Source organism: Bicyclus anynana, chromosome 21 (genome assembly GCF_947172395.1).
Source record: "Bicyclus anynana chromosome 21, ilBicAnyn1.1, whole genome shotgun sequence".
Classification (NCBI taxonomy): domain Eukaryota; kingdom Metazoa; phylum Arthropoda; class Insecta; order Lepidoptera; family Nymphalidae; genus Bicyclus; species Bicyclus anynana.
The window spans coordinates 8,391,609-8,418,466 of NC_069103.1; the positions used below are offsets into that span (position 1 = coordinate 8,391,609).

The following is a 26,858-nucleotide window of genomic DNA, read 5'->3' on the forward strand; positions in this document are numbered from 1 at the left end:
CGTACGGAAAAAATGAACGTTCCTCCCTTTGCTAGTGATCGTGCACTTGAGGTCTCGTCTACCGTCGCTCCCCGAGCGTAAAAACTCCGGATCTCGTTGTGATCGCAGGAGCGAGTTACGTATATTTGTATATATTTTTTTAGTGTTGTAAATATACCTTGTGGGAAGCAGACTTGAGATGCATTTTCCTCCCTTTGCAAGTGAGCGTGCACTTGAGACGTTGCAACAGGTCTCGTCTACCTTCGTTCCCGGGGCGTAAGGACTCGCGGATTTCGTCATAATCGTACGCATGAGAGACGTACTCGTACACATATATGTGAAATATATTTTTTTTTAATTGTGTAAATCTACCTTGTAGGAAGCAGGCTTGAGATGCACGTTCCTCCCTTTGCAAGTGAGCGTACACTTGAGACGTTGCAGCAGGTCTCGTCTACCTTCGTTCCCGGGTCGTAAGGACTCACGGATTTCGTCATGATCGTACGGATGAGAGACGTACTCGTACACATATATGTTAATTAATTATTTTTTTTAGTTGTGTAAATCTACCTTGTAGGAAGCAGACTTGAGATGCACGTTCCTCCCTTTGCTAGTGAGCGTGCACTTGAGACGCAGCAGCAGGTCTCGTTTGCCGTCGTTCCCGGAGCGTAAGGACTCGCGGATCTCGTCGTGATCGCACGGATGGCTGAATTCGAACACGCTTTGCCCCATTATCTCCAACTGAAACGTGGTATAGAAGGCTATAATATAGAAGTGGTATTGTCGAAAGCGCAGTGTTTGTCGACTCCCCACTAGGTGGACTGAGGACATCATACGGGTTGCAGGGAGCCGCTGGATGCTAACGGCTCGAGACCGTATTGTTTGGAAGTCCATGCATGAGGCCTATGTCCAGCAGTGGACGTCCATCGGCTCGATTTAAGTCATTAGGTACCTACATCTTCTTTAATGGTGGAAAATGTAGAGGCCACAGAGTAGATCTCCAACCCGATGGTGGGATCTACTGAAAGAAAAAGTTTCCCACACCTTTTATACAGCCGCCCTCCGTGGCACAGTGGTATGCGCGGTGAATTTACAAGACGGAGGTCCTGGGTTCGATCTCCGGCTGGAGTGATTGAAATTTTCTTAATTGGTCCAGGTCTGGCTAGGTACAAAGACGTACCGCCAAGCGATTTAGTGTTCCGGTACAATGTTGTGCAGAATCCGAAAGGGGTGTGGATTTTCATCCTCCTACTAGCAAGTTAGTCCGCTTCCATCTTAGATTGCATCATCACTTACTATCAGGTGAGATTGTAGTACAGTTCTAACTTGTAAAAATAAAAAAAAACAGCCGTCCAAATGGCCAGGGACCGTACACGATAGAGGAGCATTGTATATAAAAGGATTCGCTAAAGATCTTTTATTCAACGACATTTTGAAATATTATTTAATACTAGCAGACGCCGTGCAGTATCACCCGCGTGGTTCCCGTTCCCGTAGGAATACCGGGATAAAATATTGCCTATAGCCTTCCTCGATAAATGGGCTATCTAACCCTGAAAGAATTTTTCAAATCGGACCAGTGGTTCCTGAGATTAGCGCGTTCAATCAATCAAACAAACAAACAAACAAACAAACTCTTCAGCTTTATAATATTAGTATAGATTCATTTTCAATGCTATATCTTAGGAGGTAATTATTCCTGATGGATTGTTTTCATACAATTATGTTCACCCTTCTGTTTTCATTACTTTCAATGTCGAATTCATAATCATTGGTAATCGTCACCAGGCAATTGTAAGCGGCTGGTAATAATTGCTTAGTAACGATAATGTTTTTTTGTTCCAGTGCATATATCTTCAGACTATAGAGCTTTAGGTCTTGGATTCGAGTTCTGAATCGGGCTATGAAATATGAAAGTATGATCCATGAAACTCTTAGTATATATTCTAAATATATACTAGGCTATGGTACAAATTTTGAATAGAAGAAATTTGTACGTATATTGCAAAACAACATTTCTCGTGTCAGCTAGTTACATAATACTTTTTTAAAACAATTGACATCGTTACGTAGGTACAGAGACCTACTTTATTTGCAAGTAAAATTAATTATAATTACCTCCACGATTTCTATTTCAATACGGTATGAAAAGAAAATTTTTATAAAAGATATGACTCATACATTTACAAAATGTTATTTATTATATTGTTTACTGTTTTATCATATTAAAATAATATACATACAGGCATAGTGACAGATACTGTAATCGAAATTCGACCGTTATTTTATTGACTTTCTTTTGTTAGATCTCTATAATCTTTGTAACATTATAATTTATGTTTATATACTGTCATGCGAAAAAATTAAAAAATTAATGAATTAAAAAAATATCATACAGCGAAGTAATTTGTTTCATAAATAATTAACATGGATTTAATTGGACGTATTTATAACTATTCAAAATGGAAATTTTGCTCTCAAAAAATCTAAATATACAGTAAGCTCGGGAGTATTTCCCATAACTAGGTACAAGGTGTTGACGGGTCGGACGGGAGGAAGGTTAATAATTTTTTAACTAAAAATTTAAACTTTTTATGGTTTCATACAAAGTAATTCAAATAATTCTAACTATCCATGTAACACACGCCTTTATCTATCCTTGCATTTTAAAATACGTCAAACTTGGCTACTTATAATTATTATAAGGATGAAGTATAAGGGACACATTTTAAGATCTATTTAAAGAAATATTATTCACCCCGAAAATATTAATTTTAGAACACATGTTCCTTGAACATTTTTAAATAATTTTCGGTAAAGAATATAACCCCAGACCCCGAGTTATGGGAAATACTCCCAAGCACCCTGTATAAATGCGAAAGGTCATTCATCACGAAATCTCAAAAACTATTTGACATATAGAGATGAAATTTGGCAGGGAGGTAGTTTATAGTTAGTAGACGTCCGCTAAGAACGGATTTTTCAAGAGGGTCGGATTACGGTCTAAGGGCGGACGAAGTCGCGGGCGTCCGCTAGTAAATCAATATATAGCAAATGTTACTTCCTGATAATGTAGCTTTATTTTGGTGAAAGATTTTATTAATCGGTCCACTAATTTCTGAGTTTATTCGTTACGTTTATAAAAATACAAATATTTCTTCTTTCTAGGTAATAAGCAGATAGATTATTTTTGATATGTTTAACAATATTACGATCAGTTATGGATATTGGATTGGAGTCTTGGAATTCCCAAATGAATGCAAACGCACACATTGACGCAATGCATATTATTAATTCGCAGCCATCGTACCGTTTTGAGAATACTAAATTTGAAGAACAAATAAACCAGCAACGTTGCGGTTGGCATACAAAAAATATTCTGGCAAGATACCGTTTTCTAACAAGCTCAAGAAAATTCATTAGATATTCGCTTTAGTTTCCGGTTTTTTTTCATTTCGAAGTACATACATACAACCGGCACTACTATTTACTATTAGCTATATTACCGATTGTGAGCCGAGATAGCCCAGTGGATATGACCTCTGCCTCCGATACCGGAGGATGTGGGTTCGAATCTGGTCAGAGGCATGCACCTCCAACCTTTCAGTTGTGTGAATTTTAAGAAATTAAATATCACGTGTGATCGATCACACTAACGGTGAAGAAAAACATCGTAAGGAAACCTGTACACCAGAGAATTTTCTTAATTCTCTGCGTGTGTGAAGTTTGCCAATCCGCATTGGGCCAGCGTGGTGGACTATTGGTCTAACCCCTCTCATTCTGAGAGGAGACTCGAGCTCAGCAGTGAGCCGAATATGGGTTCATAACGAACGAATATTACCGACAAAAAAGTGTAGTTTGGTTTCAATTGTCGTCTCGTAATAAAATTGATAAGTGAAAAATGGTGCAAGGTCTTCATTATGACAGCAATTAATTATGTAATTATGTGAATAACCTAAAGTTAGCTTGGAAAATAATCAGGATCCCCAAAATTATTTAGATACCCTTAATGCACGCCAATGACGGTCAATTATTCTCACGTTTCTGCAGCACCCACGACTATAACTGATCGTGTATTGGTCGCTGCGTGCATGACGGCTCGACTTATGAAACGTCTTCTATAAAAATAATTGACCGTCAATGGCTGACATAACATTGCAACGCAATGTAGGTACTTATAACGCATTATTTTGCTGTGCTATTAAAAACTTCCACGCGTCCACACGTCACGTGTAAGTATATCAGTCGTTTACATATAATCGTTTCCAAAAGCTGACAAACCTATTATTATCGAGCAGTTTCCTACTGTATGCATTATTTTATTTTATGTTTGTTGATTCTGTGCTAGCATGCACGTTCAAGTGATTATGCAACAGAATGTAAGCCTACTATATGATTCTCCAATATTTATCCCACAAAACCGGCAAGACGTGTCGTGTAGAAACCGAAAGGGATGTAGATTTTCATCCTCCTAACAAGTTAGCCCGCGTACATCTTAGATTGCATCATCACTTATTATCAGGTGAAATTGTAGTCAAGGGCTAACTTGTAAGAATAATAAAAAACAACACAGCCGTCCAAATGGCCAGGGACCGTACGTAGGTGAGATTGTAGTACAATGTAAAACATTAAAAAAAGTAAAAAAAAACATTTTCATGTAACGTAATGCTAAGGCAAATGCACATTGCTTGCACTGTAAAGAAGTCATGTGATTCTCGAGGAGAGCTAAGCTTTTAACTCTACACGTCTATAGCTAACTCTTTCCAACTCAATCAAAGCGTACAATGTTCTGCATGAGTCCTGATTCCACAACCGCATCGAAATTTACAACCGTTCGAGAGTTACAATTCCACAAACACGCACACAGACAGACATCGATGTCAAAATTAAAACACACCTTTTGCGTAGGGGGTAAAAATATAAGCCATATCATGGGATAATTTGTAATTGGATATCAGACTGCTAGATGCAAATAAGGAAACTGGAATGTAGAGGGGTGCCGTGGTATTCTTAACACCGGATGTCATCTTACAAAGTTACGAGTATAGGCGTGACCTTATACAGCAATAGAACGTCAACGAAACGATACTAAGCTGGACATAAATATACTAGTAGGTAGATAACATAATCTACTATATAAAAATAAGTCGGGTTTTCCTTCCTGACGCTATAACTCCAGAACGCACAAACCGATTTCCACGGTTTTGCATTCGTTGGAAAGGTCTCGGGCCCCGTGAGGTTTATAGCAAAGAAAATTCAGGAAAAATTTCAACGTAGGGTAGGGGTAGGCTAGGGGTAGGCTAGGGGTAGGGTAGAGGTAGTTGAAAGTTTACATCGAGTTTTACGCGGAAGAAGTCGCGGGCGTCCGCTAGTACTGAGTATAAATGATAAATTGTGTTTAACAAATTAAGATCCTAATGATCATAAGCATCAACGAAAAATAAATATAATACTGACGATGAAGCTCCGAAAGTATTACAATGGAAAGCCAAACTATCAGCGATTAGTTAACATAGAATATGGTATATCTCAGAGAAATGTCAATGATAATACCGATCATGGATATAAAAAGCGTAGTTTAAGTAGGTACTTTATGTTCCCGGTGAGGTCTCATTTAGTCAGCCATTGACGGTCAATAATTATTCTTACATTTCTGCAGCGCAAACGGCAGCGGAGACGTTTCATAAGTCGCGCCGTCATGCACGCAGCGACCAAAACTCGATCAATTATAGTAGTGGGTGCTGAAGAACCGTGAGAATGATTGACCGTCAATGGCGTGCAGTAAGGAACCTACGGCACATAAACAATCAAAAAAAAAAGACCCCAATATCTCAGGACCCTTACTAAATAAAAAGCTCTTCTCTAATTTAAAGGAAAGTTTACCTGTGAAACTCCGAGATGCTCTGAAATATCTCAGGACCCTTACTAAATAAAAAGCTCTTCTCTAATTTAAAGGAAAGTTTACCTGTGAAACTCCGAGATGCTCTGAAATATTCTCGCTGCAATAGACGATGTCGCCTTGCTGTGACAACACAAGGACGAACCCGTCCAGAGCGTTCATGTATGACAGCTCTGACTGCACCTCCTCTAAGCCTTTAGGGCTTTGCAGTTTCGGCGCTTCTTTGTCCTCGGGCACTGGAAGAAGAAATAATACAGCTATTAAATCTATAACTACTAATAATTTGCAGAGTTAAAGTTTCTGAGGTCGTAGGGGCTAATCTGGATTAATCTCTGGATTTGCTGAACCAATAGCTCAACGGTAAGAGCGGTTGAATTCATCACCGAGGGGTGGTGGTTCAATCCTCACCCCGTTGGTCTATTGTCGTATCCACTTCTAGCACAGTCTTTCAAAAATAAATGAAAGGAACTCTCAGTTCATTTCATTTAAGGCAATTTTAGTAAAGGGACTGGACTCGTCACCGAAGGGTTGTGGACTTGTGGTTCGATCCCCGCCCACATCTATTACCGCATTCACTCTTAATATGATTGTATATAGCTTCGCAATTTCGTTCGTAACACTCTCGATGGTCCACACATCCATGGCGATGCAATGCCCCGCTTCATACCCACGCAAGTAGGTCTATCTACGAAATCTACGAATACATTCACCTTATCCCATGGCAAAATATGTCAATCTCCTCCATTCGTCTATATTACTCGTTAACTCACCACACTCACCACGCACTCCCTTTTACACACATATACTACATGGCACTCCAACATCAATGACATCTCCTCTTTGACCTTCCACTTGCAAATTCAACATTCTTCTGGTAATATGACCTTCATTACATCTCCATACCAAGCCTACATGTATGCATAAAATTTATGAGAAAAAACACGCAACGTTAATAAATTAAAGGATATACTCGTAGTCTATTATGAATACAAACTCACTGTGAAGCCAACAGGAGACTAACAAATAGGTCATACCATGTGTATGAATGTACTACTTCTTTCTATTTTTGTGCGTGTTACCAAAAGACATGAAAGCGTGTGGAGCGTATTTCAGTCACGTGTTTATGTTGACATCGCTATTGTTTTATAATTACTGATGTATTGTGGCGTAATTAGTACTAAGTTGACTACTTACCCAAATGAAATACCTACTCGTCGGCGTGAAATTCAGTTTCACAAATCCAAATTTTGACGGCCACCGTGGCGCAGTGGTATGCGCGGTGGATATACAAGACGGAGGTCCTGGGTTCGATCCCCGGCTGGGCAGATTAAGATTTTCTTAATTTGTCCAGGTCTGGCTGGTGGGAGGCTTCGGCCGTGGCTAGTTACCACCCTACCGGCAAAGACGTACCGCCAAGCGATTTAGCGTTTCGGTACGATGCCGTGTAGACACCGAAAGGGGTGTGGATTTTCATCCTCCTCCTAACAAGTTAGCCCGCTTCCATCTTAGACTGCATCATCACTTACCATCAGGTGAGATTGTAGTCAAGGGCTAACTTGTAAAGAATAAAAAAAACAATCCTGCTGGAACTATGGATTTTTACGGTATAAAGAGCCTACGTGGTAATATAGGGTATAAACTATTTCCCAAGAATTGTTGAAAAAGAGAAACCCAGTCTCAATACAAACTCGGGCCCAAATTATACAAATAATACAGAGCTGATATTTGGCCATAAATTTGGACAGTTAAAGAAAACTCACGAGGCCAATTTATAAAGAAATCTATATTTGCCTAATAAGTTAAATTACTTGTTACAGGTGGGCAATAGTTCGTACCTTTTAAACATAAAATTAATTGCATTGTCTGTGTCTAACTGAAAGGACTTTTAAAAAGGAGGTGACTAACTAGACACATCTAATCAAATCAAGATTATAATGATATTTGACAATGACATCTCATTCATTGACTTTGACATTGACAGCCCGCGTTTGCAAAGACAACTGACAATCAGTGGAATACGCATCAAAGAGGATATATAATCACTAAGTTTGGTGTGAAAATAATGAAATCAGCTTATTTCCCCTGTTAGGGAATATTATTTCGGCTTAGATGGAGCCATCTAGTAATATACACGATTTTTAGTACATTTTTTATTTCTATGTCGTTCTAAAAAGTGGGCCCAATTTCAGACATTTCATTTCAGCCAAATCGGTTCGAAAGTTTCAACACATTCACGAAATAATATTCCTGACAGATTGTCGGTCTATGAATGCGCTCAGTGTCAGTTTATGTACACGTGAGCTTTGTACCTTTGTATCAATGAAAGGTAAATGATACTACCAAATCTCTACCCCAGTGGAAAGTATTTCTATTTAAAGGAAAGGTAAATAATTAGTAAAATTGAAACATAACAAATGAGGGTATTCACACAAATAACCGTCGAATTGACAATTATGAATCACCTAAGAACTACCCACTTAGCAATACTTTCGAGGAAAACATCTCGCATTTGTTTACTATTCCCTCTTTTTAACTGCGAGACGAATTTGTTTGTCAGACATTTATATGTAAATCTGCGTTGTAAGTAAACTGAGCTTCCCAATTTAAAACTGGTGTTGATGACGTCAAAATGCGGTTTCAAAGCTTGCATTGTAAAGTGGGGAGTGACGCGTGCCAAAGTTCTAAATAAGTCGGAAGTTGTGGTTGCATACATAAGGAAAATCTTGCAATTTGCACATGTCTGGCGCTATAACTTAAACATATTCAAGAGAAGAGCGAATACTTCTATTATAGCATGCGCGTTCTAGTATGTACCTCATCATTGCTTTCATTCCATCAATCATGATTGATTGATTCAGCGTCAGGCACTAAAGACACGAATGAGTCTAACGGCTTATAGCTCTAATGGTAAATTTAAGTCAGTAACGAGTCGATGGAGAGAGCTAAAACAACTCGATCAAATTAAAAAATAAAGCTTATAACTATAACCCGACTACATGAAAAGTGGTCTAAAAAGAACGAAACAAGAAATTTTTTCTGATAGAAATTAAGAAATGACTACGGTAGAGAAATAGTCGCACCCATTATACATATTATGTTTATGGTGTCTTTCCCCAAAAATATAATTCATCATCATCATTATCATCATCCATCATCTACTTGTCCTGACCTCACATGTTACAATGTGACATCTTTTTCTATTCACCTCTTTTAGATACGCTCTTATTTTACACACTCAAACCATCTCTTCTTTGATCTTCCTCTCCTCTTGCAATTTTATCATTATTTTTGTAATGTAACTTTCATCTCTCCGCATCACTATCTAAGTAACTGTTACTCTTCAACTTTTCTATCACAAATGCCACTTTTAGACTTCATCAAGAAATATAAGTCGGAATTTAAAATACGTAGCTAATAAGTAGAAATTACAAACAGCGATCTGTAAGTACAGCTGTAAATATATAAGGAAAAACCGGTTTTACCGTCAAATAATTTTTTTATAATATCAATAATCCTGATAATTTTTTTGTCAAATAAGTAAGTACTTCGAACAGTCTATATCTGGCTATCTGTGACACCTATCATTTTGTTATCAGCAAATCATTGATGACTATTGCCTAATATCCAAAACGAGATAAGTAAAACGGTAAATGACTCAACTCTACATATTTAGGCGCTAAAGCAGACAGAGTTTGTTAAGAAAAATGTAGGATTCCTGTGGGATTTTTAAATCTCTAATTTTTGAGTTAATTTGCGGGAAATCTTACCTGTACTAGGTATTTTAAAAATCACCAAAATCCATCTTAGTTTGCATCGTTACTTAACATCTTAACTTAAGGACTAACTTGGCATTGATAAACAAAATTGGCCTTAATTGATCTTAAGTATTAACCCTCTGCTCGCGTCCAGGGTGTGATTCCGCTATTTTAAACTCGTCGATGTAATATTCGCCTATAATAAATTTTGTTAGTTTTGCGTATACTGTATAGGATACTCACGCGTCGACACGACGTCTCGCACTCAAAGATATGCAATCGGGAGCCGCATGGCACAAGTCCTTGTTTAACTATTCCACCTCCACATTCTTAACCGGCAACGACGTGTAACAACCGTCAGAAGTATCTGTCTTACAAGGATGCCCGCTTCCATCGTATACTGCATCGTCACTTAACATCAGGAGAGAGTCAAGAGCTAATTTGTCATTAATAAAAAAAAAACTCCGGCTGCCATTTGGCTTCGACTGGACCTAGCATTAGCCTAACAGTCTGCTCTCTTCCAGAGTAGACTCGAAGTTTTGCGTATACTGTATAGGATACTCACACATGGACACGACGTCTCGCACTCGAAGGTATGAGATCGCGAGGCGCATGACAGAGGCCTTATCCAACTGTTCCACCTCCTCCTTCTTGGCAGGCAGCGCCGCAGTCAGCTCGGAGAAGATCTGCATCTCTTTGGTGCGGCGGCACCGGGCGGCGACGCGGGATTTCTCTTTGCGTTTCTCATTGTTCCTGAAAATAATGATAAATCTAATAATACTGAGAAATCTATACAAAAAACTAAAATGCAATACAAATTAATCAAGCCCAATCACAAGATAGCTACTTTTCATCACTCAAAAGGTTTGTAGCTAGGCGCGGTTCTTACGATTTTTGAAAGTTCCCCTCGATTTCTCCAGGATCTCATCATCAGATCCTGACATAATTATTATGGGACCAACTGGAAAGCGTACCCTCTCAAACGAAAAAAGAAATTTTTCAAATCGGATTAGGCGTCTTCGAGTAATCGGTGAACATACATAAAAAAAAAAGTTTCCGACGAATTGATAACCTCCCCCTTTTTTTGAAGTCGATTAAAAAAGGAATTATTTTTATTGCATTTTAATGTTGTAATTAAGGATATCTACTCCTAATAGGTTTTGAGGTAAAACGCAGAGACTTTTTGGCGGATCTGGATATACACTAATTCTTTTTCGTTAAGGAAAATTTTGGATTATTTGTTGGATTATGGTTTATACTACCATACAATAAGTAGAGTCCCTCTGCTTAGAACAGTTTATTTACATAATCGTATTATCTCAACCCAGTTACATAGGGATCATGGTCGCGCAGAGACAATCGCACTGTATTAATTTATAGTTAACACGAACATATTAAGCTTTACATAGATGATAACGATAATTGAAACATATCTATCATAACAGAAATATGAAAATTTGTGTATTATAAACTACCTATCTCAAAATCTTTCGTGCACTAAATATGTGCGTACAGAATACCTATTTAAAATAAAAACATATATATATATATATATATATACGGTCGCATTGAGAAACCTCCTCCTTTTTTTGAAGTCGGTTGAAAAGACTGATCGAACCCATGACCCCGTGATGTAAATCTACCGCGCATACCACTGCGCCACGGAGGAAGTCAATAAGAGTTTCATCGGATGTCAAGCCGATAGCGCTGAAGGCTACTTATTATTTTATGGATGGGCTTATTGGATGGTGGGTGGCTAGCATTAGGTAGTTTAATTGTGAAAGCACCAACATACCTACGTAAACGTTGATTCAATGTAAGGAGACAAACACTATTCCCGTCGGAGAAACTAACCATTCTTAGCACACAAAGGAGATATTCCTGAATTAAGCAAACATTGGCAGGGAACTTAAGACAATGATACTAGTAACGGGATCAGAAATAGACACAAGGACAAACAGTCTAACAGTAACAGTTGGACAAACAGACAACAACTACAGACAGACTGGAAATACCAATGATATATTAAAACAATTAAAAAACAAATTCAAAAGCTCTAAAAATATAGAGACAGACTGATATGTTGTTGTAGGGACGATGAGTCCTACATGTACGTTGTAATAAATATGGAAAAGGCTTTTGTTTCGTCCAATCTATAAATCATAGTTTAAACCGACCGATTAGTAGTAGTAGTCGACTGCTTGAGGCTACTTATGTCAAAACAAGCTTCAATCGCATGATCAAAGCAACTGAATGAAGATAAACTTTATTTAAGAAATGTATTTATATTTAAACATTATAAAAAGTATTAGTGAACTTTTCAATGATAAAAAATCATCGAACTCAATGCACAAGTGGTCCGGTTTATCAACATCTGCAGTTTATATGGGAGCTTTTGTGTGTTTTGCACCATCATTATCAACCCATATTCGGCTCACTGCTGAGCTCCAGTCTCCTCTCAGGGTGAGAGGGGTTAGGCCAATAGTCTTCCACGCAAGCCCAATGCGGATTTTACAGACTTAACACGCAGAAAATTGAGAAAATTATCTGGTATTCAGGTTCCCTCACGATGTTCTTCCATCACCGTTTGAGACACGTGATATTTAATTTTTTAATATGCACACAACTGAAAAGTTGGAGGTGCATGCCCCGGACCGGATTCGAACCCACACCCTTCTGAATCGGAGGCAGAGGTCATAGCCACTGAGCTATCATGGCTCTTATGTGTTTTGTGTTTTATTTTTTTGCATAGAGCCCCCCTTAAACATTACGTAATACAGTGTTAAGTAATCTATTCTAAAGGGTAAAAACGTAGGACTGTCTCGTTTTATCTATAACTCAAAGGATAAGAGACATAGATATTTCTAGGGATTTTCCCACCCTGTTGTATCAAACGGCTTCCCTTAATACCCATAACACATTGTTTCTAGTTTGCGCATTTTTGTTAAAATTCATCAATACCTTTTAGTCACCGCACATAGTTTATCTCCGACAACATTAAGCTCAGGCACTCCGGGCAAACACATTTTTCAGACGAACACTTTCGACGAAAATTCGGTCATTTATTTATTTCACAGTATCACTAAATAAGAACAAATTATTTTATTAGCTTTTATTTGAAACCCATAATACACAAACAAATAACTCATTAGTCACAAGTCAACTCGTTTCCAAATCACAAAACAGTATGGCGAGTACGGAAAGTTGATTTATTCCATTAATTTGTCATTAGGCCCGAAGCAACGGTAGGTACCTTTTATCAGCTGCTCTAAATAGCATACTAATATATTTAACAACAAATACGTAAACTGAGTACGATATAGATTTATTTAAAAGTAAGTACTCAAATCACTAAATTAATTATTATACTGTCTCCTACTTGCAAAAATAATCGTGTGGATATGTCTATAATGGCTTCACAATTAAACATTATGCCAGCTACTCACCATCAAATAAGTCCGCGTGTTTGAAGCGCGAACGGTAGGGCATCCTGCCGTTTGTCGTTCGCATTGTGCATGACATCATGACATCATGCAGATCGCTACCAACACACGATCAGTTTTGTCGGATGCCCTGCCGTTAGAGCTGTAGGCACGTGGACTTATTGGATGGTGAGTGACTATAGTTATTAATCATCACCTGTGGATGATCCGGCTTTGAAGTGAAACTTAAGTAGAGGCTTTCTATCGGGTCTGAGTAACGTTGCCGCTAGAATCCGTCCATTTTTCGCGGAAAATACCAAAATAAATTAACTGTTCCGTATTCATGACAAATTTCCGCAATGTAAAGCATGCTAAATTGAATGTAATATATATCTATACTAATCTATATCTATACTAATATTATAAAGAGGTAAAGTTTGTAAGTTTGTAAGTTTGTCACATTTTTTAAATGGGGTAATCTTCGGAACTACTGGTCCGATTTTAAAAATTCTTTCACCAGTAGAATGCTACATTATCGGGGAGTGCTATAGGCTATTTTATATTGGTATCATATATATTAGTCGAGTTATCACAGTTTTTGTCGTACAGGTCGGACTGAAAATCCTCTTAAACAGACTTATTCGCATGCGCTGCCTTAACTATTGTGTAAAATTGAAATTAATGTATGGAGACTTTATGTATCTTTAAAAGTTCTACAAAAAAGTCCGCGACACCATATATCTATCTTCTATATATTAGCAGATATAGTACCTTTTGTATTTTAAAAATTATTAATTTTATATACTTAGGTTTACGTCATTATTTATACAACTAAACTTTAATCCTTATTAAAATAAATTATTTAATAATCACAAGGATATTATGGAGATAAGATTTGCCCTTTACAGTATGTTAATTACTTAAATAGTTTCGGAGATAATACAAAATTTCTAAAAGACGCGGAAATTCCGCTAAATGACGCCCGGCGCTTTCATTTACGTATTTCCCGTTCCCGTGTGAATATGGGGATCAAACATAGCCTATGACACTCGCAAATAACGTAGCTTTCTATTGGTAAAACAATTTTCCAAATCGGTCCAGTAGATCCAGAGATTACCTCCTACAACCACACGAACTTTACCTCTTTATATTATTAGCATAGAAGTCTCTATTTCTCTTGGTCATACCACCACTCTCGAAGGACTGGACCGATTTTGCTAAGGGTAGGAGTAAGATAGAGAAGTTACAGGGTAGGGTAGGGTACGGGTAGGGAAGCGTAGGGGTAGGTTTAGGGCCGGGTTTAGGGTAGTGGTAGGGTAGGGGCAGAGGTAGGGTAGTGGTAGGGTAGAGGTACGGGTAGGATAGGGAAGTGGTAGGGTATGGGTAGGATAGGCGTGAGATAGGGGTACGGGTGGGATAGGGGTAGGAAAGGGATAGTGTACGGGGAGGGTAGGGGTAGGATGGGGGTAGGGTGTAGGTAAGGTATATAAGGGTAGGGTAGGGTAGGGATAGGGTAGATGTAGGGTTTGGGTAGGGTAGGGTAAGGGTTACGCGGACGAAGTCGCGGGCGTCCGCTAGTACCTACATAAATATAAATAAAATTGATATCTGCCTTTGATTTCAAAATAATTATATTTTATCAAGTGTTTATAGCACAGTGGATGTTTTATCAAATGCCGTGATAGCCCAGTGGTCCGGGGCACTTGCATGCACCTCTAACTTTTCAATTGTGTGCATTTTAAGAAATTTCACGTGTGTCTCAAACGGTGAAGGAAAAACCTGCATACCAGAGAATTTACTTAATTCTCTGCGTGTGTGATGTCTGCCAATCCGCATTGGGCCAGCGTGGTGGACTATTGGCCTAACCCCTCTCATTCGAAAAGGAGGCTCGAGCTCAACAGTGAGCCGAATATGGGTTGATAATGATGATGATGATGACGATGATGAAGCACTTCATCATCGTATAATTATTAACACGATACTGAAGCACAAACGCACTTTTTTTTTATTTATTGTCGGTCTGTATGTCTTTCTGTTTGTCCAGGCTTACTACTTTCACTGGAAATTATAAGAGGTTATGGCGTAATGTATCTTTATATCTCGAAAAATCTATGGTTCTGGTTTTGATTTATAAAAAACCGTACTTCCCGTGGAAGTCTTTGGCGTCCTTTAGTAGTATTATTATATTTATGTTGTCGTTTACCAGTAATCTGTGGGTAGAACGTTAATATTGTGCCAAATATTATTCAACTACATAAAAAAATTGCAAGAAAAGTAGTAAATCCATCATGAATCATTGTATGTAACTGAGAATAAAGCTAGCTATCATTTTAGTTTTAGAATCGCCTTGAGGACGAATAAAAGCATTGATAGATGTTCCCATTCCAGTTACTAAAGGTTTTTGCCCTGTTTCTTCAGCGTAGAGTGATCATTTTGAACATGTAACATACTATTTATATATCTATGGCAAAACCACTTTCGAATCATTTATCTATTCCTACTAATAGGTATAAATAAAGCGTGTAAAGAGGTAAGTTTGTTGGATAATCTCTTGATTTACTAGAATGTGTTTGAAAAATTATTTTACTAATGGAAAGCTACATTATCAGCTAATAACATATTTTATATAAAGCTATATTTTATCCCCGTATACCTACGGGAAAAGGAACTACGAAGGTAAAACAGCAGGTCGCCTGCTAGTAATAAATAAAATACTACCTACAATACTAAAACTATTCAATGTTGTTAAGTGGTTAGGTGTCAGGTACCTACACTTGCTGTGGTTTGCTGAGATCAACAGGCTAGTTGCCACATTTTTGAAAGAGTCTTAATAAAATTAAGCTTTATAAGAAATCCTTAACTTTTTTCAATTTCGTTATTCATTATTCAATGTACTATTCGAAATTAATATTGTTTAAATTAAACTCGATATGAGTCGACTACCCTATTGAGAAGTTTTACAATATATTTAACGCACTTTAGAGGTAAATCTTCATTTCAAAAATAACTTAATTATAACTTAATTAAAGTCAATTTATTTCTTGTAAATAAAAAAGTGCTATCTTAAATATAATTTGTAGTAATTCACAAAAAAAAAGAATCAATGAAGCCGGTTGAATGTCGTGATTCGTCTGGCTCATAACGTAATTATAAAAACTATTTATTATTTCTGCTAGTTGTTATCTTATCTCATTCTATGTGATGAATAAAGGATTATTTTCAAGGTTTAAAATTATTACAACAATCTAAACGTAAATTGTATTAAACGTGCGAAGTAATTTTTCTTGCATTTTACCGTTTTTACATCGACGTAATTAATGCTGCTACAGGTAATGGTTACGATAATTATCGTATGTATACTTGTTAAAATTCCTCCCGTTTTTTTACCGTTGACGATATATTTTTCCTCAGTGCATCCCACTTCGATATATCCGTCCTTATCGGCCTTCGGTTGCGTGTTTTATCGTTCCCGAAACTAGTTCACGTCGACATCTGTAACCTGTTATATAAAACGAGAGCCTGCAACTGCCAGAAATACTTCATTTTCATTATTATCAACCCATATTCGGCTCACTGATGAGCACAAGTCTTCTCTCATAATGAGAGGGGTTAGGCCAAAAGTCCACAATGCGGATTGGTAGACTTTACACACGCAGAGAATTAAGAAAATTCTCAGGTATGCAGGTTTCTTTACGATGTTTTTCCTTCACCGTTGGAGACACGCAATATTTAATTTCTAAAAATTGCCCCGAACATGCGTTTCAAAAGTGCTTTTAAACTAAGTCTTCTTAAAATAAATGAATTTTGAGTTTTTTATTTTAAATCATTTGAATTTTGAAGGCGTGTGTGTAAAAGGAGTGGATGATAAGTTAATGAATGATAGAATGATAGATATAATAGATAGATAGATGAAGATACGAATGGAAGAGAGTGGCATAATTTGCCGACCCCACTCAATTGGGATAAGGTAAAGTAGATGATGACTTACCTAAGGTATGAGAATATGACAAACTTACAACTTTAAAAAAATGAGGCATATCTGGCTATAACAAGCTTATAGTCCAATACTGTTACGTGTGTTTTGTTCTCAATACATCAGCGTTTTCCAACATGTTTATGTTTAATACAAGTTGCTGTTGCACTTCTGCGATCGCCACGTGTTTTATAGTAAGCATTTTTATCAGAAAATAGATTATTTTTCATGACTAACAGAATACGTATACTGTCTTTGTTTTTTTTTTGGCTTTTAAGTAAAAAATTAAAATGTGATTTATTGCACACGACACAGAAAACAGAAACAGGATACAAAATAATACGAAAAAATCACATATAGGTCGACCGATTGAAAAGTTGCAATTTTTAAAGATTAGTAGGTAGATATTTTTGGTCCTGCTCGGTCGTAGTCATGCCTTTTTCTCTTGGAGTTTTATTTTATTTAAGTGATGGAAGTTTCATACTTGTACATCATAGTATATCATATATGTTTCATACATAGATTGAAGAGTGTAAAGCATCGTGCATCCTCAGAATAGAGTTCTGCGAGGGGATACTCTGACACCAATTATTTTCCTATTGTATAGAAACTGTAGGTTCCATTATGGAACCGCAGCAGCTTCACCGAGATGATATTACGACTCAAAGTGTCAAGAATTCTTTACTATTATTGCTATTAATAAGCTATCCGTGAAGCCACACCATTCGAACCATTAGTATCTTTTCAATCACTTATTAATAAATAAAAAGCTAACAATGGAAAATTTGCCTGATAACATTAAATAAAATGAAACAAAATACACCTACATAGCCATATTTTTCTACCATAAAACCATATAAGTCCCACAGTCGACACAATGCTCAGCAGGTAGCAAAGTCTCATTAGTCAGATCACGTCCGAGGGGCTCTGCGTCAATAGCGAACATAACAGGCCATTCGATAGACATTACCCTTTCAATGTTGTGATCCATCAATTGATTCTAAGCCGTTTTATCGGGCGCAGTTGCATTCATATCGATACATCAATAAATAAGCGGAAAAAAGTCGGCGGTGCATTTCTAATCTATGACTGATAAGATTAATGCAACTTTCATTGATATGCTTATCTGATTGTTTATATTGATACTAAACTACCAAATAGGAAATTTTTAAAAGATAATAAATATCATATTGAGACGAATTCAATTCAGCGCCGAAAAGTGACAGAAAAAGGAAGCTAGAATTCCTTAAGTCACTGAATATTTCTTACAGGTATCTGATAGATATTCAATTCACAATAGCAGATGATTTTGATAAATAAAATGTTTCTATTTCAAACACTGCAAAAGTCATCAAAGATTTTGTTAAATCAGAACACAAAAAACAAAATACATTAAAATAGTCTAAAATTACGTGTAAAGATAATAAGCGACGAAATAGTAATTTGTAATATTAAAAAAGCAACCCAAAGCAAAATAAACAAAGCGCTCCTAAAACAGCAACTGTAGAATATTCGGTGACTTTTTATGAAAAGGACAAATAAACGAACAAAAAACAAAGAGGATAGTTAGTTTATTGTCATGACACAAAAACTTAGACGCCACACATTCATTGAAACAAAGACCTCGACAGTCATGAATTTAGATAGAATAAAGAGATGGAGATGATGATAAAAAACGTCTTCGGATTGGCTTATCAGATCTTCGTGGTATATAGCTAAGTTTTCATCTCAATCAAGTCCGCTTTAAAAAAAACTGCACCAATAGACATAGGTACACGCAAACACAAAGATATTTAAATGACAATCATCACCTTTACAATATTCTCAGTAGAAAATCAGATATTTACTCTTGTTTGTGTTCTTTTTACAGATTTGTGTATTACCGAATCAGAAACATAATTTATAGACTGTTTATAACGTATTTTATAACGTACATCGATCACAGTTTAATAGAAAACAGAATTAATTTTCCTTGTCTGGTGTAATAAACAACTAACAGCTCAAAATATTTTGCACAGACTATAAAGATGGTGGAATGAATAAACGGGACAGCTTTTTTGCTGTACGCTTCGATTTGTGAAGTACAAAAGGCTAAAACGGAAAAAAAGCAATGCTGTTCTAACGTGTCTTATAGAAGTTCTCTGCAATCGCAGTTTAAGATCCCACTGGGCATTCCACTAATACGTTGGTCTGGCCCATAATCTATACGGATGTGAAGCCTGAACAATAAACGATGACACCAGGAAACGTAAAGAAGCGTTCGAGATGTAGGTAGTGACAAATTTCGAAGTTCTGCGACGCGGCAATCAGAAGCGCGAACTTATGACCTTTTGACTTAGAGCGTCAAGATGAGAAAAGTCGCATATCTGGGGCATACAGCACGAGAGATATGAGCTTCTACAACTCATCTTAATGAACAAAGTTGCCGATAGAAGAGGCGTTGGTAAATAAGTCTTGGTTGGCGAAAAATAAGTCTTGGTTGAGGAACATTAGAGAGGACCGTGTCGCGCAAATATTTCCCCTCGCGAAAGATAGGGAGACTCCTCACTATCTTTCGCCATCTTATCAGAGAGGTACTCAAAGAAGAAGAAGAAAGACGATGGGGCGCACAGGACTTGGTTATCATATATTCCCGTCAAAATACTGAAAAGGGACACTGCCCTGAATGTCTCCCGTGGCAAACATTAGTAATCAAATAGACAATGTCTTCGCGTTTTTATCTTGACGCTTCCATCTGACTTAGGTACAACACAGTGTACCAGGTTGGCAAGGCAAGAAAAAATACTGAACAAGTCAGCATAATTTTTGTATTATTCTAATTTAATCGAATGGTCATATTGTGTTGATTTAGCGTATAATCCAAGATCAATACACAGACAATGTGGTATTAAGTATTATAGCGACAAACACCTTCACACCTTCCGACCCCGCAGCAATTACTTTTTTATGGCTGTTGACGTCGAGTTTTGTTTATATTGGAGAAAAACCTTGAGAATTTATTAGTTTCAATTAAATGTTAAATTTAAACTCAGTAAGATTCGTCTGTAGCGCACCTAATATTGATGTTCGAGTAACAAGTGAGTCAGTATAAAATACTGAACATGAAAATTTTATAATAGATGATCATTCTTCATCAAAGTTAATGTTTACAAAATTGTAACAGATAAAATATTGTAATATTGTTTATTCTGGCTACCGTATCTCGTAATCTCAGATAACAAGAGTTCTAAATACTCTAATTCAATTAACATAATACTTAAAGCATATTCAAAATACAAGCAGTCATTTTTATAACATCTTTATGGACGAAACTTTGGGGAGAAACAGAGAATTTTGAAAATTACTTTAACATTTGTTTACTTCGTGTAAAGAAATGATAAACCGATTAATGTCTTATTCGAATAATAAAATATGTTTTGATAAAAATTAATTGAAATCTACATAATTTTGAAAAGGAATTACGACGATTGTTATATTTGCACAAAAAAAAACTAAACTGTTTTGTGTTTTCTAAAATTAAAACGGCATGCTTTCTATCTATCTAACATACTTCCGTTTACACACACACACATATAATAACAGAAGAAACCATAACATTAAATATATATTTTATCTACTAAAATTGGGCAATGTGTGCCCAAACCGGGAGCATCTGCTAAACTATAGTACAATGACCATTCAACATATAATATTTGTAGGTATTTATATCGTTGCGTGACAGTAAGGAAAAATTGAACTCGATGTGAGGACCATTGTTGCACTGGAGTTACCTACAACGAAAAACCAGTATAGCACATGTGAAAGCTCAAAGGCCAATGGCCTCTCATTTTACGAAACCGACCCATTTCAATTTTAAATGGTTACAAAATATTTAACTTTATTAAAATACAACAAAATTATTACTTTAAAACCGAAACTAAATATCAAGTTTATAAAAATAAAGAAAGATTCAAATTTTTAAAGTTAAAATAATTTGTAAATGTATAATATAATATAGGAACAATTTTAAAACAAACACGACAAGGTCCCTAAAATCTGGAAACGCATTAGAATTCCAATTACAAAAGCATAAAAAATTCATAGTAAAGTGACTCCAAAGAATAAAAGTTTCTAGAAGTTGATGCTATAAAATTGACTATAAAATAACTAACTTGAAGTGATTTTATTAGAAAACTTCTGCCAATCTAGATTCTCGCTATTCAATTACGGTCACATAAATTCACAAACGTGTTCGCGTCACGGCGGTGGTTCAATTGTCGAGGACTATTATTTTTGCAATTACGACCAATTGCAAATCGCACGGTTGCCTCTGTATAAGATCACGTCCACTACGACGTATATTATATAATGTATATACATGGAAAATATCGGCATATACATATATAGATACAATATCAGAATCATAAACAAAGTTGAGTCGTGATAGCCCAGTGGTAATGACCTCTGCCTTCGATTCGGAACGCGTATATTCGAATCCGGTCTGGGGCATGCACCTCCAACTTTTCAATTATGTGCATTTTGAGAAATTAAATATCACTTGTCGTAAACGGTGAAGGAAAAACAACTGAGAATTTTCTTAATTCTTTACAAGTGTGAAGTCTACCAGTGAGCCGAATATGGGTATATAATGATAAAACAAAATTAACTACCTACTTGAAGCACTTAGTGTACCGTGCGAGACCACTAAAAGACCACTCACCAAAAGTAAATAAATATTATGACCTAACAAATGAACCAATTATAAATGGCAATGTGCTTAGTTTATAAGCAGCAGAAGTGGGTGCGAGAGGAATGTCAGCAAAATCTCTCGATAACCTTTTTAACGACTTCACTAGAACCGCGGAAAGTATTATGTACATATTAGAACGGCTGGCTCAAAGCTGCTGGCTCATATCAAATTTGGCGAGCGGAGAAGAGTACTATTAACTATATGTTTGTAGCTGGGCAGGAAAAATAACACCAGCGGAGAAGAGGAGTGTTAACTATTATTTTGTAGCTTGGCAGGAAGAACAACACGAGCGGAGAAGAGGAGTGTTAACTATTATTTTGTAGCTGGGCAGGAAGAACAACACCAGCGGACAAGAGGAGTGTTAACTATTATTTTGTAGCTGGGCAGGAAGAACAACACGAGCGGAGAAGAGGAGTGTTAACTATTATTTTGTAGCTGGGCAGGAAGAACAACACCAGCGGACAAGAGGAGTGTTAACTATTAATTTGTAGCTGGGCAGGAAGAACAACACGAGCGGAGAAGAGGAGTGTTAACTATTATTTTGTAGCTGGGCAGGAAGAACAACACGAGCGGAGAAGAGGAGTGTTAACTATTATTTTGTAGCTGGGCAGGAAGAACAACACCAGCGGACAAGAGGAGTGTTAACTATTAATTTGTAGCTGGGCAGGAAGAACAACACGAGCGGAGAAGAGGAGTGTTAACTATTATTTTGTAGCTGGGCAGGAAGAACAACACGAGCGGAGAAGAGGAGTGTTAACTATTATTTAGAACTTTTATTGCATGTAATCCAAGACGTCATCTGAGCAGATGCATAATTTGGTAGTTTATTTTATCTCGAAAAATCCACTAGTCCAATGTGACCATTAACCTCTTATAATAAAAGGACGCACAATCATGTAGAAAATTTCACTTAAAAACTGGCCTTGCTTAGACAGTTTTAGAATTATTGGTAAATTATACCTAAAGGAATTTAAATATAGTCCAATATTCAATAAAACCCCAAATTCAGAGCAAATTGAACCTTAAGGATTGAGTTCAACGTTGAATTTTCAAATGCGACTACTTGAGATGAGTGCCAAGAAATTGTGTTTGGCACTCAACGATTTTTTGTCGTTGATTGTGCATCCATTTTTTAATAAGAGATCGATGAATGTGACCTTAAATAATGAAGAAATCTTCTTGTTTAAAGAAGTCGAATCTTCGCATTCTTATATAAATAAATTACGTTAGATATGACTGGTGACTAATGCCAGTGATTGCTAAAACTATAGCATCCAATCATAGAGCTATGTATGACGCACTTATACAAATTTGTATGTCCCTCAGTTTGTGTCAACCTGACGAATGGCTGATCCTATCCCGTCTAGGTAAGACCGCGAATGAAGCATGGGGCGATTATGATACCAGCTAAAAAAGACTAGAAAATTTTCTAGTTTGATTGAGTGAACTAATAAATAAAGTACATTTATATGTCAATTGTTAACACTTTAACCAAGCGATTTATGCGGCACGATTTCGTGTACAAACCGAAAGAGGTGACGATTTTTCATTTCAGGTGAGATTGTAGTCAAGGGATAATTGGTAATGAATAAAAAAACTTTAAGAAAGATTCTCTATGACACACTCATAATTAGTGTGATCTTTTTTAATATTTTTTATAAAAGCTTTTACAATTATTAAAAAAGCAAAAGTTTGCGTGTATGTTTAAGGGTGTACCTATGTTTGTTACACCTTTACACATGTTTGTATGTTTGTCACAACTTCTGAACCGCTGGATTAATACCTACCTATAGGCATTTCATGCGATTTCATTCAGAGTCGAGGGCCGCCATAAGTTATTAATTTGTTAATAACAATAAAGTCTAAGTTCAGAGATCCTACTCGTACAAAGATAAAAACTTATTCCGAGAAAATCGATAAAGCACTTTAATCTCGGACTACGTAGATACTTCTTACGTATAAGTATGCAAATGACCAAGAGAAATCAATTACGAGCTAACCGGTTATTCCCGTCATTTCGCGGTAAAAATTTGGAAATTTACAATGTGTAAAATATATATAACCTCATTTTACAATTTTCCTCCTTAGCAACATTTTGTAGATTATATTCGTATATCCTCAATTTTAATATGTGGGCACGGTAGTGGCCCCGCCAGTGGGTTAATATGAATTTCGAATTTGGACGTTAATAAACCCTATTTATTAAAAGAAGGCTGAATGTTTGTCTTATGCATCTAGCATAGGTAGGTACTAGTAAGGTTCTCGATCGATATAATCAATCACATTTATAAAGTACCAAGAAATAAATATAGGTAATTTAAAAGGCAGTACAATTATAATAAATTCCAAGAATTTGTCTAGGAAACGGATAACTTAGGTAAACACGCACCTTTATCGGCACATGAAATTATTCATTTTAATAAAGCAAACATATATATTTATATTTGGACATATTCGATCACTAATTTTGTTTCCGATTGATTTAGGATATTAATAAAGCAGGAATAGAGAGGGATTAGGCCAATAGTCCACCACGCTGGCCCAATGCGGATTCGCAGACTTCACACACGCAGAGCATTGAGAAAATTCTTCTGTATGCAGGTTTCCTCACGATTTTTTTCCTTCACCGTTTGAGACACGTCATGATATTTAAATTCATAAAATGCATACAACTGAAAAGTTGGAGGTGCATGCCCTGGACCGGATTCGAACCCACACCCACCGGAATCGGAGGTAGACGTCATATACTTTATATGGTGCTCATAAAGTGGATTTTTAGTACTTGCGATTTTCATTGTCTGTGGTACATTAAATTGTTTAGGTGGGATTCATTATTTTGTTCACAAAAACCAAACTTTTGTTTACAATTTTAAAAAACGTTAAAAACTGAACCTACATTTTCCTTAATCATTAAATTTATAAGCAAGTCTATTATAATGTCGTTAAAAGTTAATTGATCTAAATGAGTATGAACTGGCATAATTTCCTATGAGTTGTTTTTAATGTGCACCTAGGTCTTACGATGATTAACTGGCTCAAACACCTACCATATTATTATCCTATAATGTTAAGGCACGTTGCATCAGAACAGTTAAAATAAAATAAATAAAGTTAAGTAAACGTGCTTGGGGTACATAAATAGTAACCCCGTGCCAAAAAGCTGATGTTGATCGACCCAATTCTAGTACAGACGGTTTCTATAACAAGATCTCCAAGACAGTTATAGACCAGCCAATGCATAAGTTTAAGAAATGAGTTAAAAACATTTACTTAGTCGAAGTTACTACACCATTGATGAGTTCCTTAATGATAAAGATGCTTTTAGGCCATTGGATCCGCTTCTACCTTCTCACAGGAAAAGAAAAGAAAGAAAGAAATTTTAATGATGTTAACAACCGAAATTATTGTAATATTATCTGATTTCTCTTTCAAAAGAGCAACTTTTGAGTTTCTTGCCGGCTCTTCTCAGGAGAACCTGCCTTCCGAACCGGTGGTATAGTCTTACAAATAGTCAAACTTGACATTCCAAAGTGCTTGTATACTAAGCCTACTTGAAATAAATGAATTTTGAATTTTCAGGATTGGATGCTGGTGCCTCGAGACTGTGGTATTTAAAAGTCTACTATGATTATGTCCGCCAGTGGGCATCACACGGTTGTTGATTATGATGAACCGAACAGTATTTCCATTGGAGATGAAACAGTTACAAAAAAACACTGTTTATAGTTTCCCCAACGGTTCGTGCATCGTCATCATGATGAATAAAAACAGACATAGCATGAATAAAGATGGATTCAAAACTAGACGGGAATATTCCTACAAAACTTCATGTTATTTATTTCACTATTATGGAAATCACTTAGTATGATTTAAATGTGGCTCCCAAGTTTCTATTTAGTGTGTCAGAACAAGAGAAAGGGACTGGAGAACAAAGCGATGGAGAAGATAGAGACAGAAAGGAAGAGAATGAGACAATGTTTTCTATTCCACTAAAGAAAAAAAACATTACAACTGCAACTGATTTAATAGTAAAGGATAAAGTATAAATATTTTTGATAAAGTTACCGATAAAAGAGCCTAACAATTAAGTAAAAATAACTAATAAAAGGACGTAGATAAAAAGTATTTTAACAACACAAAATGCTTCTGCCAACATTATCTATTATATAAAAGCGTTGCATTTGTGGAAGTTACAGTTTGTGCTAGATAAAATAATGTCCAGTTGTTATCAGCGTCGTTTTACGTACCTCATGTTGTTAAGAAGTGAGGTTATCATGTTATTACACGAGTTACATCCACCAACACACGGAGTCTTTAAGGATGATTAAGTTATCAACGCAAACACAGACGGAATGAACTGACAATTTTCCTCAAATAACGATGTTATTGTCCCGTGTCTGGAACTATATAAATAGTGCCTTTGACTAATTGCCACGGGATATTACATTTTGGTAATGGAGTGAAAAATCACAAGACGTTGAAATTTAAATATCTCACGTGGTTGTATCAGCTGATAAACATTGGGCGTCTGGCTTTCTTCCAGACTACTAGTATTAGTAATTGCATGAATATGTTAAAATTCTTAATGAAATAGCTATCACCAGATCTATAGATAACGCGAGTTTCATATCTCAATCTTTTTATGACCGTACGTCTTGACGATTAGTTCTAACGGTAAGAAATAGATATTCTCGTTATAAGTAATATTTCTTTATTTTACGAGAACCACAGGAATCGACGCTTAAAGCATATTTTACGGATTAAATTATCAGCGTCGAGGTTTTGAAATAATTCGAAGAAATCGAGGTTTAATGTTCAGCCAATAACGCAAACACAAAAACAAGCTAATCTAATTCACTGTAATAAAGAGACTATAAATTATTATAATCAATGTAATTATTAAATGCTAATAAGTATAAATATAATGATTAAAACATGTTTGAACAGGAGCGCTAATGCACTAAATTTTGTTAAATATTACTTCACACTCTCTCACTCTATAGTGTTAGTTAGTCTCGCTAAAACTCGAGAACGGCTGAGCGGATTTATCTCATCTTGGTCTTGAAATGTTCGTGGACGTATAGAGAAGGTTTAAAAGGTGAGA

At 36.3% G+C, this 26,858-nt stretch overlaps 1 protein-coding gene across 2 annotated transcripts in view; it reads right to left on the reverse strand.

Moving 5' to 3' along the window:
- LOC112058365 (hypoxia-inducible factor 1-alpha) overlaps positions 1-26,858 on the reverse strand; it is a 135,901-nt gene that overhangs the window by 90,513 nt on the left and 18,530 nt on the right. The window contains exons 1-4 of one of the 2 annotated variants that reach the window (XM_052888140.1): positions 12,592-12,748; positions 10,196-10,383; positions 5,942-6,111; positions 547-717 (exon numbers count right to left, since the gene is read on the reverse strand). In XM_052888140.1, coding sequence (XP_052744100.1) covers positions 547-717; positions 5,942-6,111; positions 10,196-10,383; positions 12,592-12,656 — 594 coding nt within the window. In that variant the 5' untranslated portion in view covers positions 12,657-12,748. Of the gene's footprint in view, positions 1-546; positions 718-5,941; positions 6,112-10,195; positions 10,384-12,591; positions 12,749-26,858 lie in introns of those variants that run through there. The other variant, XM_052888141.1, reaches the window with a different exon arrangement.